The sequence below is a fragment of the Papilio machaon genome, chromosome 23 (genome assembly GCF_912999745.1).
Source record: "Papilio machaon chromosome 23, ilPapMach1.1, whole genome shotgun sequence".
NCBI classification, from domain to species: domain Eukaryota; kingdom Metazoa; phylum Arthropoda; class Insecta; order Lepidoptera; family Papilionidae; genus Papilio; species Papilio machaon.
In genome coordinates, this window is record NC_060008.1 from 4,127,585 (window position 1) to 4,148,168 (window position 20,584).

A 20,584-nucleotide genomic window follows, 5' to 3' on the forward strand; every position below is an offset into this window, starting at 1 on the left:
AAGACACGTTTAGTATACATACAAATTATATTATTCTTAGTTTTATACAAATGGTGTCTACTCTTTTACAAGCTCTTTGTCAGATATCAAAACTGCAAAACTGTTGATAATGGGTATGTTCCGATATACACTGCGAGCACTGCATAGTGCTATCACTGTAGAAATATTCGTTCCGTTATGGACTGCCAGTATACTGCCGCAGTACCCTAGGGAAATATATGACGTCATAAATCGCCGCCATATTCTACTGTGAGCACTGGCGTTTTCGAGGTAAGGTACTCGCAGTACTTTGATCACGTGATCAGTCAAAACCACCCGAGTGCCTGACATCTTATAAACAAAGCTACAGTTTAATCAGAAAATGTTAAAGTTCTGTAATTAGTTTGGATTAATAAATAAAACAATGGAAGAATTGCAAAAATTAACCTTATTAGACTGTGTTGATAATGAAAAACATATTCTTTTTTATGAAAAAGTACTTATTTTTATTACATTATAAATTAAATTTATAATTAATATTAATTAAAAAAATTTTAAATTGACAGTACTCCAAAACAGTTTTTTTTATGTACTAGAAAACTTGAATACACTCATATGAATGTTGCGTCAAAAAATGCGGCTGACAGTATACGAGATTGCGTTCCGTTTTAAATCGTAACCAGTATAACTGGCTATAAAGGAACGGCTTCACAGTATACTGCATTGACGTCACACTCTACAGTGGTCGCAGTGCATATCGGAACACACCCTAAGACAGCTTGATTTGATTGTCAATTGAGATTGACAAGTTTGTTTAATTTGTTATATATGGGAAATTCACACCTAAATAAAACGCTAAAAACCGACAAGTGCATAAATTTGAGGAATAGTCATGTGTTTCAAGTTTATATATATAAAGTTGAATTTTAATCTTTAGGTTTAAGAAATACAGTCGTCTTTGTACAAGCTTTAACAACTAATGCAGCATGGAAACCACGGAGCAGTCAGGACCTTGTAGCAATAACCAATCGATTGATGCATCAAGTAATGCGCCTGCGGTAAGGAATTGATTGGACAATTACTGTTAAAAATATATAAGCGCAATGGCGGTAAAATGGTATGAATTTATTATGAACCTTTACCTGCCTGTCATGTTTTGTGATTTCATTAACCATTGAGATTTACTTTAGAATATTGAAGTTTTTATTACTGACAAAGTTCAAATACAGCTTATTTATATTTTTTTAAGAGTTCTAACTTACGTTCTACCAAGTTGAGGACTCTAGGTAAGCAATCACATCCTAATTTGTTTAATTTCATTGACATAATTTGCTTTCTTATGTCTTTAAGGCTACAAAACCGGCAACAACTGAGATCAAGCCAATATTATCCAAAGGAGTTGAAAATGCAAAGAAGAGGCTGAGAGCCTTTTCTATTCAGAAGAAGACTCCCATAGCACCTATAATTGTTCCAAAGCCTTCAAGCACTGGACGTATGTATAATTTTATAATTACAGCAATTGTAAGAATACAATTGCTGTTCATTTCTTCAAATATCTTGGTGGCTTATGGCCACTGCTTGCTGCACAGAGCCCTCCACAGCATCCTTTTACACCTATCATTGTGTTCTGCATAGGTTTTTGAACATTGTTCCAAGCCACCAAGATTTGTGACAATCTTATAATGATAGAGGACTTATTTACATTTTATAAACACCAAAACTGTTACAAATTTATGTACACTAAAGATTTGTGTAGCATATTTTAAAATACAAATAAAATTATGAAAACCTATAAATTCTACTTGTATTTTTAAGAAACTAAGAAAAAGTGCTTATTTCTAAGACAAAATCTTCACACATCTTCACACTAGGCCAAGGTTGTCTTGTGATGTAATGTGATTTAACTTAAAATTTATTTTTTCATCAACGTCCCTTTTTTTTATAGATACAACAGTACTAATTGGAAAGTTAAGTGGGGCAAAACCTTCAACACCAAAGGTGGACGATGAGCAAAAGAAACTGCCGAGACCTCCCAAACCAGGCTCTAATAAAAGACCTTTAACAGGTATTAAATATTATCCATTTATTTTTTAACTAGCTGTTGCCCACAACTCTGTCCATGTGGAATTAAGTAAACTTAATTAGTAGCCTATGTGTTCTTCCAGGCTATGTTCTACATCTAACTTATATAGAAACTTTTGTGATAATGTCTCACGAAAGTTTGAATAATTTAGTTCTACATCTATCCCAAATTTTACTGAGATCTATGCAGTAAATCTTGAGATACATTCAAACAAACATCCGTTTATCTAAACATTAAGCATTTATAATATTAGTAAGATTTATGTTTTATACCACTTTATTACCTTTTTTATAATTTTAATCTTTTTAATAAAGGATTATTGTATTAAATCTAAAATGAATATGTCTACAGTTTTCAATAACTAATACCTTTTTTGTTACAGATTCATATATTGATCTTCAGAAGAAGACATTAGCGGAAATAGAAGATATGAAACGTAAGATGGAGTTAGTGGAATTAGGTATACCGTTAGGTTTGATTTGCCCCACGTCAACAAGTGAGAAAGCCATGCCGACTAAAGCCATGCCACCTATAAAACATTTTCTAGGTAAGTTTATAATAAATAAAATTTTCTAATGTTGAATGCTATTTGCACTGTGTTTTTGTATATACACCTAGTTTTTTTTTTTTTATGTTTTTAACTGTTGCTAAATGTAATAGGGCTTATTTTGGATTCTTAATTTTTTTTTATTAGAAACATCTTGATAGATAGCCCATGTTAGTTTTATTATCTATATATATAAAAGAAAGTTGTGTTAGTTACACTATTTATAACTCAAGATCGGTCAAACTGATTTAGTTGGTAATTGATGTGGAGGTAGCTTAGAATTAGGAGACGGACATAAAACCTTTTTTATGCACCTTGTGTGCATTTTTTTTTCCGCGTGGACAAAGTCGCGGGTAAAAGCTAGTTATAAATAAAATACGATGTATCTAATATTCACTTAAATAAACTTGTGAAACACATAACCTTATTTTTCCAAAAATTATATACCAAGTTATAAGTCGATCGAAATTTTAAAAGAAAAACTTTGTTAGTATATAAAATATAGGTGTTAAAATAAAATTTAACAAGTACATAATATGTATATAAATTATTATTCTTTAGTGTTGCAAGCTCCATTGGTATTTGTTTTTTTGTTATATTTTATGTACCTTATTAGTGTGTTTTATTTGTGCTTCTATTATTTTTTGTTTATGTGTGCATGTAGGTAGCAGATTTCGATTATACAATTGGAAGAACAACAAAGGTAATGTGAAAAGAAACAAAAAGAAAACCAGTAAGTCGGATAAGATGTTATGAGTAATTTTGTATTTGACATAGATTGTATTATATTATAAATTTATTGGCAATATTTTATTTAGATCTTAAATAAATCTAAGTATACATATAATTTATTTCGAATCAAATCGTATAAATTACAATATTGTGGATATTCCAAAGTAAAATGATCTACATCAGAGGTGACAAACCTTTTTATATCTAATTGCCATTTAATGTTTATTGAAGACAAACCAGCCATCAAATAATTTTGACTTTGTCATTATTCTGTAGCGGAGGTATCAATATATCGCTCCTCATATATAATTAATACTTAATACTTGTTTCATAGTGCAATGATCTTTGACGTGCCTAAAATATAGTGTTGCGTGCCATTGGTTCGTCATCTCTGATCTATATTATATGTTTGCATGTAGGTATATAATGTAATTTTAGTTGCTAGTATATGTTTTTTTTTTTATTATATCTTCCAGAATGTTATATTAGTATTAGTATAAAGTAGTGTTTAATTAGTGGTATAATATTGTAAGTACAATAGTTTATGTTTTTATTTATTAAAAATAATACTTGTAATGTATTCTGTTATTTTTAGATCCAGCAAAAGTAGACGAAATCATTAAAGAAGCAAAGAAAGCCAGAGATGAAGGTAGAAAATACAAATTTGACTATCAAAAGTTATTACCGGACTACGATAATCCTTTTCAACGTAAAAAAGAGGAAGAGAAAAATAAAGTTGTGGATTTTCGGGACAAAGATTTCGACAAAGAGAAGAAAAGAAGCGATAGATATGAGAATCGACGACACTCTGATTACAGACGCGAAGAGAGAGATAGATATAAATATAAAGATAAGGAAAAAGGGAAAGAAAAAGAAAAAGAAGATGCTAAAAAAGATGAAAAAGAGACTAACGTTAACTTAAATGATTATTTAGTTTGCGATAGTTGGTCACTAGATAATGAAGAAAAGGCATCAAGTCCCAGAGTTGAAGATAAAACTGCTAAGAATATAATAAAACATCAAACAGATACTAAATATGCGAAAGCTATCACTGAACAAGTACGAGACAGTGTTTTAAAAAAACAAGACAAATTGAAAGAATTTACAAGAGATAGTCCAATACGACCAATAAAAATGGAGAAATTACAACCTGTTATAGACTCGTTCAAATTTGAAATAGATCCAAATGATGATGAAATCTTGGATATGTTTGATATTGAATCTGGAAAAGAAAAGTACGGGCTGAAATCTAAAGATCTCTCTATATATTCTCCAACGGATTTGAAGTCTGAAGACTATGACCAAGATATATCTAAAGATACGACAATGGATGGAAACGATGATACATTTTTAGAATCTATTATAAATGAGATAAAACAGGAAGATATGAGTGATGATATGAGTCAGGATAAAGGTTTGGTCGAATATGACTCTCCTATAAAAGAAGAAACACATGTACAGGAGTCGGATCCTAGACTATCAATAACTCCGGAGTTAGATGACAAAATGAAATATCAACAGAGTCAAAGAAGCGATTATTCAGATGGATATCGTTCTAGTGAAAGTGGATATAAAACGAGTGATACGACTGAGAGTGGATACAAATCTATGGATAGTTTCCGTCTATCGATAGAGAAAGATTTGGAAGAATCCATGGAAGTGAAAATGTCGAAATCGACTGTCAATTCGTTGGAGACTTGGAGTTTTGTGCTAAAGATTTGTCAACCTATTTTATTTAGACACGACAAGAACAAATGTTATAGGTAAATTTTACTCGAATTTATGAGTATGTCCTTTCTATTTCTTAATGCCTCCTACACTAGTGGTCTCTCATTAGTCCAAATTCGACCATATTTTAAAATCAGAGTTTTTTTTTTTAATTAAAATCTGTCATAATTTCACATTCATTCTTTAGTGTAATTACTTTAAAAAAGAATTTCTAATGTATAAGGACTTCGTCATCCTTCATATTAGGCTGGTGGGTAGATTTGATTACAATTTGTTTTTCATATAGAATTAATTTTGCAGAGAAACTCGTACAGAACCGAAATTGTGGTACACCGAGAACCCCAAGTTGTGTAACTGTGTAAAAGATCGCGGTGTTGTTTATGAAGAACTGAACATGTGTAAAATGAACCTTGTTGATAGAGTGTACGGGTGTGACCAGTAAGTAGGAACTACTTTATTTTATAAACATTTAAGTGATTAAGTTTTTTTTTTAAATTCTATAATACATATCTAGAATCCCAGACGCGCCTGCATCAAAATCCCGCAACTGGTACCCCCGTCCCCATCTCTGTCTGACAGAGACGCACACTGTACCTGTCTCCAACGAGTGGGAGGGAGATGACATCAGTCAGACCGAGGTGTGTACACAAGACAGTGACAGACGAAGATCCAATACTCCACTGAGAAGTGAAGAAGTGTTACTCGATAGAGAGTATCAGAGGTCAGTGGAAATACTTTATATTACATGTTTGAAGAATCTCCACTTTCGTGACACCTGTATAACAACAATATCTCCCTCTTTTTTGTTAAGAAGTTATAAATAACGATAGTGTTCGTATACAATTGTAACGACATTACACACTATACACCTTCTCTCGGTAGACAAAGAATACAGATTTTCAAATATCTATATATCGACGCTGGAAAGCATAAACGCTGTAACCCTTGAAATCGCGAATATGTTTTTCACATGTTAATAATTTCAACCATTATCAAACTATAATGATTTTATTATAGGTTAGCACAAACTACACAACATTGCTAAATACCGCATGCTTGTAGGCGTATCAGCTCACGAGTTATCATTTTTTGGCTCTCCTGTAAAGTTCATACTTTCGGGGTTACAGCGTTTACGCTTTCCAGCGTCGATATATAAAAGAAAGTCGTGTTAGTTACTCTATTTATAACTCAAGATCGGTCGAACTGATTTAGCTGAAAATTGATGGGGACCTTAGAACTAGGAGACGGACATACGAACTTTTTTATCTTGTGTGCATTTTTTTTTATTCCGCGCGGACGGAGTCGCAGGTAAAAGCTTGTAGGATATAAATTGAATGTCCATTATTTTTTAAGTCTTCATCATCTTACTAATTATTATTAAAGCGAAAGTTTATATGGATGGATGGATGTTTCTTCAAAGGTATCTCCCAAACAGCTCAACGGATCTTGATGTAATTTGGCACAGATGTAGAACATAGTCTGAAAGAAAACATAGTCTACTTACTAAGTTTTTTTTTTTAATTCCGCCCGAACAGAGTCGCGCGCGGCAACTAGTATATTAATACATTCATATGGAATGGAATGTATGACCTAATCGAAAAATAGAAAACCTATTTAACTAGTATTTTGTAATGTCAATACCAATTTTATTAAAAAAGAATAAATTCGTTGCTAAGACATTGACATTGTTGATTGTTATCAAGTTGTCAAAGTGTATTATTTAATTACGATGCATTTGCGATGTAATTTTATATTTGATGTGTTAAAAAATAGACGAAAAGACATATCAAAAATATTTAATCTTATATCAGAGAGGATGTATATTAAATCTAGTATTTTACTAGATTTAATTTTTAAGTGAAATATTTAGACATTGAATTACTTTCTATTGAAATATAAAAGGCGATTTTGGCACTTCCGTGACAAGATTTTTTTCTGTTCAGACTATTTGAAAATTACATTCCTATGTTATTTTCTATGAATGCAATAGGTTTATGAAAGCGGTATGGCCAGAAGTGGAAACTAGGAATGAAACACCTCGCAGCACAACACCGGTGAAAGAAGATGTCAGGAAGAAGAAGAAAGATGTAGAAGTTGAGAAGGAGATTGAAGCTAAGAAGAAGAAGGAGGAAGGAAGTTCTGTGAAAAAGATGAAACAACTAAGCAGCGAGGGTTGGAGTCAGGAATCGGATATAGAAGAAGAAATTGAAAAGAGGTAAAAATTTTAAATTTATTGCATATACTTTGTACGCCATTACAAAAATCGCTTTATAGTAAAAATAAGGCTTATTTGATGACATAATTTATGTTTAAATAATTCAATTATTTTTTTTAAGTCTTATCCCTTAGTATTCCTTATTTCGCCTTCAATGGATCCAAATTTTACTGGACTCTGAAGTTCGATTCCTTAATATCTTCCATAAAAACACCATCCTAATAAAAGTAGATTATTCATCTTTAATTATTTTGCTATTTGCGCCAGAAAGTTGATTTTTTCTTGCTAATACATAATCTGAAATATTGTAAATTAAAAAAAACTTAACAGATTATGTTGAATTAAACTGTATATGTTAAGTCTATATCGACGCTGGAAAGCGTAAACGCTGTAACCCTGAAAGTATTTTTAGAAAATCATTAGTCAAGATCCTTTCGAGCGTATTGCGCGCTAAAGTTCCCAAAAACAAGTGACAGATAGCTGTAGTGAGGCGACGTAAGCGTTGATATTTGACATGTCTAGTGCTGCGCCGATACACCGGCACAGTGTTGATTTTTGTCTCTAACAGTTCGGCCATCCTGCATTTCCTTCGTCCTCGAAGGAGTATTGATCCTTGCTGCATCGTTTTACACGCTGTCCCAAGCGCCATGAAGAGCCAGAACACCTCCAAGAAAAAGGACCTAAAAGCAAATCAGCCCCGTAGGCAGAAAATATAGCCCCGTAGGCAAACATATAGCCCCGTAGGCAAACATACAGCCCCGTAGGCAAAACATATAGCCCCGTAGGCAAACATATAGCCCCGTAGGCACAACTTAGCCCCGTAGGCAAAACATATAGCCCCGTAGGCAAAACATATAGCCCCTTAGGCAAAACATATAGCCCCGTAGGCAAAACATATAGCCCCGTAGGCACAACTTAGCCCCGTAGGCAAAACATTTAGCCCCGTAGGCAAAACACAGCCCGGAGGCAAACATATAGCCCCATAGGCAAACATATAGCCCCGTAGGCACAACTTAGCCCCGTAGGCACAACTTAGCCCTGTAGGCAAAACATATAGCACATTTTGTATCAACCATGTATCTGAAATAAAACTAATAATAATTGTTATTAAACATACGCCCGGAGGCTAAACATACGCCCCATAGGCAATCTTTGATTTTCTTTTATCAATCATGTGTCTGAAATAAAAGTTTTATTAATCATACGCCCCATAGGCAAAACATACGCCCGGAGGCAACATATACGCCCTGAGGCTAAACATACGCCCCATAGGCAATCTTTGATTTTCTTTTATCAATCATGTGTCTGAAATAAAAGTTTTATTAATCATACGCCCCATAGGCAAAACATACGCCCGGAGGCAACATATACGCCCTGAGGCTAAACATACGCCCCATAGGCAATCTTTGATTTTCTTTTATCAATCATGTGTCTGAAATAAAAGTTTTATTAATCATACGCCCCATAGGCAAAACATACGCCCGGAGGCAACATATACGCCCGGAGGCTAAACATACGCCCCATAGGCAATCTTTGATTTTCTTTTATCAATCATGTGTCTGAAATAAAAGTTTTATTAATCATACGCCCCATAGGCAATCTTTGATTTTCTTTTTTTTTTTTTTATATCGATCATGAGTCTGAAATAAAAGTTATCATTATTATTATTTTTTACTACCATGTCAAATACCTGGCATTCCGCGTACCCTGTACTCCATGACATCTATACATCAAGACTCTCCACAGGTTCGCGGCCTCGGCCTGCTCGCGACAGGCACTTCACGAGCGTACTACTCGCGACGGGTGCTCCACAAGCGCCGTTGCTCGCGACAGGCGCTCCACAAGCGCCACTGCTAACGACAGGCACTTTACAAGCGCACTGCTCACCACACGCGTTTCACTGGTGCGCTGATTGTAAACAGGCACCGCTCAGGCGCGCTGATTGTAGACAGGCCCCGCTCAGGCGCGCTGATTGTAGACAGGCACCGCTCAGGCGCGCTGATTGTAGACAGGCACCGCTCAGGCGCGCTGATTGTAGACAGGCACCGCTCAGGCGCGCTGATCGTAAACAGGCACCGCTCAGGCGCGCTGATTGTAGACAGGCACCGCTCAGGCGCGCTGATTGTAGACAGGCACCGCTCAGGCGCGCTGATTGTAGACAGGCACCGCTCAGGCGCGCTGATTGTAGACAGGCCCCGCTCAGGCGCGCTGATTGTAGACAGGCACCGCTCAGGCGCGCTGATTGTAGACAGGCACCGCTCAGGCGCGCTGATCGTAAACAGGCACCGCTCAGGCGCGCTGATTGTAGACAGGCACCGCTCAGGCGCGCTGATCGTAAACTGGCACCGCTCAGGCGCGCTGATTGTAGACAGGCACCGCTCAGGCGCGCTGATCGTAAACTGGCACCGCTCAGGCGCGCTGATTGTAGACAGGCGTCGCTCAGGCGCGCTGATCGTAAACTGGCACCGCTCAGGCGCGCTGATTGTAGACAGGCACCGCTCAGGCGCGCTGCTCTCGACACGCGCTTCAATGGCGCGTTGCTCGCGACACGCGCTTCAATGGCGCGCTGCTCGCGACACGCGCTTCAATGGCGCGTTGCTCGCGACACGCGCTTCAATGGCGCGCTGCTCGCGACACGCGCTTCAATGGCGCGCTGCTCTCGACACGCGCTTCAATCGCGCGCTGCTCTCCACACGCGCTTCAATCGCGCGCTGCTCTCGACACGCGCTTCAATGGCGCGCTGCTCTCGACACGCGCTTCAATGGCGCGCTGCTCGCGACACGCGCTTCGATCGCGCGCTGCTCGCGACACGCGCTTCGATCGCGCGCTGCTCGCGACACGCGCTTCAATCGCGCGCTGCTCGCGACACGCGCTTCAATGGCGCGCTGCTCTCGACACGCGCTTTAATCGCGCGCTGCTCTCCACACGCGCTTCAATCGCGCGCTGCTCGCGACACGCGCTTCGATCGCGCGCTGCTCGCGACACGCGCTTCGATCGCGCGCTGCTCGCGACACGCGCTTCGATCGCGCGCTGCTCGCGACACGCGCTTCAATCGCGCGCTTCTCGCGATATGCGCAGGTTCGGACCCTTAGGCGGTAACTCGATCTACACGATTTCTCTTGTCATCTCAAACACCAAGTATCTTTGTGGATCTATAACATTCATCACATGACCATGTAGGGCAAGCATGTCATGACATACCAAACAATAAAATCAAGTTTTAATTCAGAAGTATCCTGGTGACACACAAATTAAAATAAACTGAACTTAGAAAGGACATCAATGACTTAAGACATAATGATATCCATCTGACTCAGGTAATGGCTTTAATTTTATCACAACTCTGCTTTACCAGACCCTCACTAATAAACTGATCTATATTCTCAATTTCAGTTGTTAGGAAAATTCTTTAAATTAATTGAAAAACCTGATCTTGTCTTATTAAACATCAACACTAAAAATATAATAAATGTTGGTTTGATCTTACCGCAGTACAAATTGAATAAGTATCCATGCCAGGACATCCGGCAGCTTATACCAATAATGGCTTGAACAATCATGCTATCTGTCATATTACATGACATGTGACATGCCAATCCCAAGTTTGTCATAATAAAATTTTACTGAATCCTCACCCTTTGGTTTAACTCAATTGGCATGTTCCCTAGTCTGAACTACTACTACTGTTCTTAACAAATGGAAACACTTGAATTAAATTTGTCATCAACTGACATAATGAATACATGGGGTCCTCCATTCATATTTTGGCAAAGTTATCTTTGCCATGCAATTGCATTGTAACATCTTTTCATGCATATTTGTCACAACTTCAAAATTATATTCCACATAATACACCACTGTCTTGTATTTTAGTTTTTGTACCAACTCCTTTAATACCTCAATTTGACTGTCTTTTCTCTTTATTCCTCTTTGTGTGTCTTAAAATATAGAAAAGTATTTTTAATTATCCTGTTAAATTATAACATAACCTGTAGTCTTTAAAAGTACTGTCTTAAAGCCAACAGTATATTTAAATATTCTACACAAAACTTTTATCTATTAACCAAATTATAATCTTAATAATAAATGTATGATTCATATTATTTTACATACCACTTTTGTGTCTCAACATAAATCATACCTTGTTTTAAAATGAAAGGCACTTATAATATTTTACACAAACTTTTGTGTCTTGACAAACCATAAAACCAAACATAAAACCAAACCTTTAAATCAAACATTAAAATAGAAATAAACACAACAAATCTTGATTTTGTGTTTTCAAGCCAATGGTCTTTTCATGGTCTGTTAATAAAACAATTTTCGTAATATGACTTTATGATTGTACGATTACAGACTTTAGGAAAATGTTTTTAAGTCTTTTAGAAATCACCAAATTAAGAAATCAGTAAATACTTTGGTACAGATAATTAGAAACAAGGAACAATCTCACCAAATATGAAGATTTTCACGCTGGTGTGCGTTTTAAGTTTACCATTTACTCGAAGTTCTCAATATCCTTACAAATTTTAAAAATCTTACTCTCCGGTAAACAATACGATTCTTTTATGCAACAAAATCACTTTGTGAGTTTGGGTAATATCCCTCTTCTGAACTTTTAGAGAATTATTAGTCAAGATCCTTTCGAGCGTATTGCGCGCTAAAGTTCCCAAAAACAAGTGACAGATAGCTGTAGTGAGGCGACGTAAGCGTTGATATTTGACATGTCTAGTGCTGCGCCGATACACCGGCACAGTGTTGATTTTTGTCTCTAACAGTATGAACTTTACAGGAGAGCCAAAAAATGATAACTCGTGATCTGATACGCCTACAAGCATGCGGTATTTAGCAATGTTGTGTAGTTTGTGCTAACCTATAATAAAATCATTATAGTTTGATAATGGTTGAAATTATTAACATGTGAAAAACATATTCGCGATTTCAAGGGTTACAGCGTTTATGCTTTCCAGCGTCGATATGTTACGACATCATTTGGAATCAATCTATTAGTTGTAAGAAGGTAGTTTTATGTTCAATATTTTCATGAGCCATGTGAATATTATGTATTTTTAGTTGAAATAAATGAGGGTAGATTATTAATTTACGGAATAGATACAAGACGTGTAACGAAACCTTCTTAGCATTGTTTACAAATTGTTCTAAATCTATTAGTTGTTTAGTGAATCAAAGCTTTGTTTAAATCATAATGAATGTTTATTTTGTGGAAAGTTTAAGGAATATTTTAGCTAATAATGTTATTGAAAGGTAAGATTTTTTTTATTCAAAAATATATGTTATTTACGACATTCATTTTTTAAGACGTAATGACACCAAGTAATAGTGAATTTCTACTGACATTTCAGGACAAAAATATATTATATCTTAATATTTTGAAGGTAAATAAAAGGGATGGCAATAGGTTTATTACTGTACAATAATTCCGGCACCAATTAACCGGCACTAGATATCGTAATATTTGAAACGTTTAGCTTTTCTGTTAATTGATACTACGGTTATTATTTTTTCAGTAAAAAAATTAAAATCGATAAAGAAAAACTCCGAAAACGTAAGCGTTCTTTATCCAGCCTTTCATCGGAGAGTGAACCGGATGCGAAAAAAAGAAAAAAGATCTTAAAAAAGAAAGTTAGTATATTCTGATCCGAAAATTAAAATTTGTAGTTAATTGCATCTAATGTAATGAATAATTTACAGGCTCTTAAGAAAACTAAATCTAAATCGGCAAAGAAACGTCGTATCGGAAAAAAGATTTTAAAGAAATTAAAAGAAAAGGAGAAGAAAAAGAAAAAGCAGAGTAAAATTGAGAGAATCGATGAATCAGAAGACGACGATAGCGGTAAGATTTATTGTATTGTTGTGACACATTATTTAATTAATTTTGTTAATAACAAGCGAGTGTGCGTCGGTGGCTCAGGGGTTAAGCACTTGACTTGTAATCAGCATTTCCTGGGTTCGAATCAGCTATGACTATGACCTAGTCACCCCTAACTTGGGGTAGGCTCCGAGCCCCTCGGTGGGGACGTATAGTGAGCTGATGATGATGATGATGAATCAGCCATGTAATGTTATTGTATAAGTCAACCCGCACTGGGCCAATATGGTTGACTATGGCCTAGTCACCACTAACTTAGGGTAGATTACTAGCCCCCTCATGACGAGACTGATGATGATGATTAATAGCAAAAATATATTTGGTGGAGAAAGTGTTTTTCGCAATATTTCTCAGTCTTTTTTTATTAATCTATTTTAATCAGCAGTCAAAGGTTTCTATATAATAGACTCCTTAGCGAAAATTAAAAAAAAACATTTTATTCCGCAGGTAGAAAAAATGTCAAAAAGATCAAAAAGAAAATACTGCAGAAAAAAAAGAAGAATTTGAAACGAAAAAAGAAAGAAGAATCTACAAGTAGTTCGTCATCTTCTAGTAGTGAAAGCAGCACTGATGAATCACAGAAGAAAGCCAAGAAGAAAGCAGAAAGTAAGAAGAAGAAAGAGAAGAAACGTAAAAGAAAGACATCCACATCAGATTCCGCTCAAAGCGAAGAGTTATTTGACGTTAATATATTAAATAATATTAAAACAGAACGTCTAACTGACGATGAAAAGACCAAAACTTTAATCAACTTCTCACCAAGAAAACAACAGAAACCAAGAGAAATAATAAATGTTAAAGAATTACAGAATGATTTCGTTGGTAATAATATACATATAAAGAAGGAAGTTCCAGAAGAATATCCTCTATCACCGAAAGTACCAGAAAGTCAGAAGAACGTCAAAGAAAAAGAAAAGGATCAAATTATATCAAAAGATGACGATGCAAATGTTCCTAAAATAACAGAAGTTATTGATGAAGAGGTAAAAGAACAAATCGAAATAAAGGTAATTTTTAAATAGATAGATTTAGTAGTTTTTTTTGTTTTCATAAGGTGGCAAATGAGCATGCGGTTAACTGAATTCGCTGAAATAGCGAAGAGAGCCCATAGACTACAGATCTGTTACCTATTTTTAATCGACGGAGGAGGGGACGGTCATTATAAGAAAAGGGTGGGAAGGGAAAGAGGAATTTGGGCTACGACAACACCCTTTTATACTTTTTTTTTTTCTAGGAATCACAAGTTAACGAAACACCTTCACCAGTGAAAATACCTGAAACATCACCAAATTTGATACCACAAAACATACCACCAGTGGAAACAGTATCTAATATAGAAGTGATACCAACAATTTCACCAATACCACAAAGGTGTCAAATAAAACCAGTAATGGACGAATCAAATATGTCTCTCTGTTCATCCCAAGAGTCAGTATGCAGCGTGAAGACTTACGAAAAGGATGATAGCCATTTGAGACCCTCCTCACAAAATTCAAACTATAGTTTCAATGATGTGATCAGTGCGAGCCAAAGTGGACTTTATACAAAGCAAATAGAGTCGGTTGTTGAGTGCGAGGAGAATCATGAAACCTATCAACAAGATAATTACGAAATGTACGAACATTTAGCTATGGCTTACCAAAGTGACGTCGCCAGTCAGGTACGTTTTTTTTATTTTACTGTCTAAAATATGAAATAATCATATAATATATGTTTATATATTTTTTCTATAGTTAAAAAATAACTAAAAAACTTTTTATAGGTTATTTAAATAAAAGTAAAAAAAAAACGACTAACTGTATACCATACCTACTTAGCTTATAGTTTGTTCATATTTAACTAAATGTTGCCCGCGACTCTGGCCGCGGTTAAATTATATTTCAGAGCCCCCTAATTTTTATTCAGCCCTAAAACTTAAAAACCACAATTTCATTACTTTAATTAATTTCAATGCCCCCCATTTTTTAGCCCCTTATCGCCCCCTCCTAGGTTTTAAACGCACCCAAGGGGGCGTTATCGCCCACTCTGGGAAACACTGTTCTAGACTATGTTCTACATCTGTGTCAAATTTCATCAAGATCCGTTGAGGCGTTCAGGAGATACTTTGTAACAGACATTAATCCATCCATCCATCCATACATACATCAAAACATTCACATTTACAATATTAGTAAGATTATTAGAATTGTATGACATTTGTATACTGTCATTTATACAAGATAATATATATTTACTTGTAATTCCAGCAAGCATCCCCACCTTCAGTGGGAGGTGAGCAGCGCATAGAGACTGTGGTGCGCGTGCGCAGCCGCGGGGAGATCAAGTGCGACTGGCGACCAGGTCTCGCACCACCACGAGAACACCCACCCCCAGATAGACCTTCCAGATGGGGTACGTTGACTTTTTTATATTAAATTCACTTCACATTCAGATCAGGAGAAATGGGTAGGAAATTAAAATCTCTCACTGTATACAAAGAGTTAAATCAGTTTGCTGGTAACCTTTAACTGTAGTTTCGTTTGATTCTAGTCTAGATATTTTTTATGCTTAGTAAAAGTACAAGAGAAAGTAGGATTAAATGAGAAATTAGCTATTTTCATAGTTCGTATTAGTGTAACTATGTAGTGCGTAATTTAGTTTACATAATTTAAATTAACAACAGGTTTAAAACCAGGAGAGGTGAATATTGTACTAACTGGTGGGAGTGAGAGCGCGCAGATCGAAGTACCAACATCACAACAACAACAACAAATTCAACAACAGCCAACAACTCTGCCATCGCCACAACCTGTATACAAAATACAGAGCCTTGCTAATCGCACAGACACGGCTACTGGTATAACTAATGGGTAAGTCTATATGTCAATACATCTGTATCTACAAGTTGTAATTTGACATATTGGTTGAAACTTACAAACATGTTTGACAAATTTGATCCAACTATTCAACAAACATCACAAATATGACGAAAGTGACAGACAGATTTTTATGAAATTCATCTCAGACAAGATCAGAATGCCTGGAATAGTGCATGAGGTACTACATTTTTTTGAAATAATTAAACATGTAACAACAAACAGTTTCTAAAGCTAACAATTTGGATTACAAACAATACTTACTTCCTTACTAATATTATAAATGCGAAAGTAACTCTGTCTGTCTGTGTGTCTCGCTTTCACGCCAATACTACTGAACCGATTTAAATGAAATTTTGTACACAGATAGTCTAGAGCCTGAGAAAGGACATAGGCTATATTTTAACGCGAAAAGGGGTTGTAAGGGGTTGAAAGTGGGGGTGAAAGTTTGTATGGAATTATCGTCATTTTTGCAGTTAGAAGCTTGAAACTTATTTTTAAGGCAGCTAATTTGATATAAATAAATATGAAATTCAACTTGTGAAAAAATGTTACCCTCAAGGGTGCTAAATAAAAATAGGGGATGAAATTTTGTTTGGGAATATTTTAGACATTTGGCGCGGTCCTGGCACACCTCTCTCTATGTTCTTCTACATCCATACAACAAATCATAGCACGTTGGTTAATAAATACATATATAAATGTAAAGTTTGACAAAAAGTTTGCTTTTTAAAGCCACCAATTAATATTTTATAGAAATTTTAAATTTTTATTGTATTTCAGAGATATTGCTGCTTTCTATATTGCGTTTCGTATAAAAAAAAAGTTTTATTTATTAATCAGGAACTGTTTTCAGGTATGACGAAGCGTACATGGATATGTACGGTGCTTCAGACAGACTGCAGTACGGCGACTGCTTCTCTGATGCGCACAAGCAGCAAGATGCAGCAAGACTCAGCACTCTGGACGCCAGGATAGACCACGCGCTCAAGAATACCGGTGAGTTACCTACATGAAAGGAAATAATACTAAAATTAACCCTAATTTATTGTCTATCTTTATCAAATTTAACTAAACTAACTAACTAGGGTGACGCAGAGACCCAAAGTGGGCCTTGGCCTCCGACAACAAAAGTCTCCACTTTCTCCGATCCCGCGCCGTCCCGATATCAAATTTATAAATATATTTGTTAAGAAAAATATAGCATCGTTAAAGAACTGTGGTAGACGTCAGCAACAACAACATTTGCAGGAATTGTCCTCGCTCAGTGAAATACCACGACCTCACAGAAGACAGACGACAAGTGGAAGTAATTCCAAGTACAGTCTGATGAGTGTGGTGTCCGAGGCCTAATTTTAGTCCTCTTTCCCTTCCCACTCTTTTTTTATTAGGAAAGGGGAAGTGGAAGGTGGAAAAAGATAGATCCTCTTTATGTGCGTCCCCTTCTCCGTTGATTAAAGGTAGGCAACGCGTCTGAATTTGCGGATGTCTATAGGCAACGGTCGCCATTTCGGCGAATTCATGTGGCCATTTGCTCGTTTGCCACCTTATAATATAAAAAAATGAATACTTTCTACACACGTGGAGGTCGATGTACAAGATTTTATAAACATTTATATTAAACAATATTTATTTGTAATTTTCCCATATTTCAGTACTGGGCGAGGTGGCTAAAGAAGATTCACCTCCTGACCCTGACAAAGATGCGCCCGAGAAAGGAATACTCATCGTGTTCGTATACTTTTTTTTTAATAATTCCACAATCAGTTATTTAAGTGTTACTTTAGCTGTGCTTTAGTGTACGTAAAAAACCTAAGGCTCTCCTTTAATAAACTATTAATGATTGACTGTGGTATTTATATCACTTATAGTTACCTTATAAATACCTATTTAAATTAATAAGAAGGACCCTAAGGGTCTGTTGTAAGGGCTCGATTTTCCGTAACTTCACGATACCCAACAATCCCAAAGACCCCAGTCTATTTAGTATGAGAAATATATATTAAGGATCTTCCTTAGTTATCAAATAACAACTCTGCGTGCGGCACAGTCTACTTATTTTAAAAATATAAATATATGAACATGTCCAGGTCGGGTGAGGCGGGTCGCGGTGGTAAGCGAGTCAGTTTTGCTGATGGATACAAACCAGGACAAGACTCTGATGTGGAGGAACCTCCCGTTAAGAAGGTCAGTTCATATCTAAAGTATGTTTTATACAAGTAATTGCAAATACCCTCCGCTGTTTGATGTCATAGTACCCAAATTGTTACGAGATAGGTAAAGTTGTCAGACAACTGTTCCATGACTGATTTGTCTAAACTGCGACATAAGTTTATTTATATCAAAATTGTAGAAATCACAATAGGGAGGAGGACATCCACAAATAATGTTATAAACCTCATGATTTTTTGACCCTTCACCCGTCCTTGTTACATTAGTGACACCCCCCACCCCTCCCCCTACCTAATGTGTTATCACATATTTTGCAATTTTACATTTGAACAGAAAATAATGAAATTAAAAACTGTTCGTAAATTATTTTTTTACTTCGATTTCAAATCAATAATATTCTTTTTTCAATTATCATATTTTAAAAAGTGTGATGTAACAAAATTTGGGATCACTCCTCACCTCTCGAAACACTTCGTCGATTTCCTCTCTACTGCTTAACGTGTGACATAATTAATGGATAACTCCATATACAGAAGAGTTTATTAGTGTACTATCTATCGCCCGCGACTTTATCCGCGCAGAATTAAAAAAAATCTTAATAAGTAGCCTATGTGTTCTTTTATACTATGTTCTATATCTGTGTCAAATTTTATCAAGATCCGTTCCGGAGATACCTTCAAACAAACATCCATCTAAACATTCGCATTTATAAGATTAGTAAGATGTAAAAAATAGGAAAATAGTTATAAAACTAAAATAACATATATTAAATAAGAATATTATATGTACAGAGACGCAAGGTGAAGCGCGCGGGCTGCGCCTGGCCGTGTCCCGCCGCGCACCCTGACCACGTGCCGCTGTGGGATGCTCTGCCTCCACCACCACCACCACCTGGCTCACCACCACCCAGAACTGCGCCCCCGCCACCTCTACATCTGCTGCGTCAGCATCACACACACCCCACACTCACACTACCCCCCGCACTACGCAAACTGGGTGAGGACTTTTCATCTAATATTTTATATCATAAGGTGATAAATGAGCAAGGAGTCAGTTCAATTCGCCGAAATTGTGAAGAGACCGCTGCCAGTAGATATCAGCAATTGCAAATGCATTGTCTGCGACAGAAGACGGAATGCACAGGAAAAGAATATTTCCCCTTCCTATTCTATCTTTATAAGAAAAGGGTAGGAAGGGAAAGAGGACTAAAGTTATACCTCCGGCACACACTCATCAGACGAAACGCGGAATGATTTCCACTTGACGCCTGTTTTCTGTGTGGTCGTGGTATTTCACCAGTCAAGGTCCATTCATGCAGCAGATGTTGTTGTCATCTACCACTGTTAAAAGTATGCCTCATTCATAGAATAGAGGAAAAGGGACCTAGCGGACGTCACCTTATACCCTTGTATGAATAAAGAACTCTAAAGATCCATACATCTTGTGGAGATACTCCTCAAAGTGTTGTAAGACATCGTGAGAGAACTGCTGCAATTTTACATCTAGTAACATATATCGCCATCTAGTGATATTTTTACTACACAATTAGTTGTATTAGAAATTACTGTATTTAGTGTCAAAAATATTATATTTTTTCTTTACTTTCAGATCCGAATGTGACGTTACCATTGTTTATACCATCGGAGCCTCCGCCAGCTCTCATCAGGTTCCCCTAACATCCGGCCACCTCCATATTGTTGCTCAAATATAAACTGATACCTTGAGTACAGATTTGTAACGGAATTTATAAATAAAATTAGAGAAAGTGCTTTGAACACATAAAAAATTCGTTTAAAAGAAAGTGCATATTTCAATGGTTTCAACGTAAATAATTATAATTGTTCAAATGGAGATTTTTAAACAATAATAATTAGGTCAAATGTAAAAGATATGCGATAAAATGAAACATTAAATTTCTTGGTATCTTTCTCTTTCAAACTAACAAAGTTAATTTATATAATTTGTGGGCATACTTTTGAGATACGATTATTTACGTTGGTGTCAACTTGGAAGTGGAATGAGATAAAAGTTCAAGGATCATAATTATTTTTATTCTGTCATAGAATTTTTATTTTGTCTTTTATTACTTTTAAGGCTAAAGTGTAAATATTAAATGTTATTTTTTAAGGTTAAAATAAAAAGATTAATTCATAAATTATGTCTTTTCTTTGTTTTCTGAGATTAAAAACATATATTGTTCTCTGTTTTGTCAAAATAATGAGATGGCTGACGATAGTTATATACAGAAACAATTCTATCGTTTAACGAAGTACTTGGGGATATTTTATAAATAAAACAACAAGTTTAAAAACAATAAAATAGATTTTCATTTATTGTGAGACGAAAAATACAACAATGGGACTTATGATCTAAAATGGTTAGT

General features: G+C 35.9%; 1 protein-coding gene across 1 annotated transcript; it reads left to right on the forward strand.

Moving 5' to 3' along the window:
* Positions 1-762: 762 nt before the first annotated feature.
* On the forward strand, positions 763-20,019 carry LOC106716618 (titin homolog). The gene is made up of 19 exons (XM_045683802.1): positions 763-1,037; positions 1,330-1,471; positions 1,925-2,044; positions 2,445-2,609; positions 3,937-5,104; positions 5,370-5,507; positions 5,584-5,790; positions 7,060-7,284; positions 12,813-12,927; positions 12,997-13,138; positions 13,622-14,181; positions 14,409-14,834; positions 15,421-15,565; positions 15,837-16,023; positions 16,886-17,028; positions 17,685-17,760; positions 18,120-18,216; positions 18,993-19,197; positions 19,810-20,019. Exons 1-19 carry the CDS (start codon positions 966-968, stop codon positions 19,875-19,877), a joined length of 4,401 nt encoding a protein of 1,466 aa, XP_045539758.1. The 5' UTR covers positions 763-965; the 3' UTR covers positions 19,878-20,019.
* Positions 20,020-20,584: the final 565 nt, after the last annotated feature.

Bases quoted from the DNA above. Each gene is read 5' to 3' on its own strand.
- LOC106716618 (XM_045683802.1), top strand. From the start codon at position 966: ATGGAAACCACGGAGCAGTCAGGACCTTGTAGCAATAACCAATCGATT. The intron at 1,038-1,329 runs GTAAGGAATTGA...TATGTCTTTAAG, and splicing joins CATCAAGTAATGCGCCTGCG to GCTACAAAACCGGCAACAAC. The intron at 7,285-12,812 runs GTAAAAATTTTA...TTATTTTTTCAG, and splicing joins GAAGAAGAAATTGAAAAGAG to TAAAAAAATTAAAATCGATA.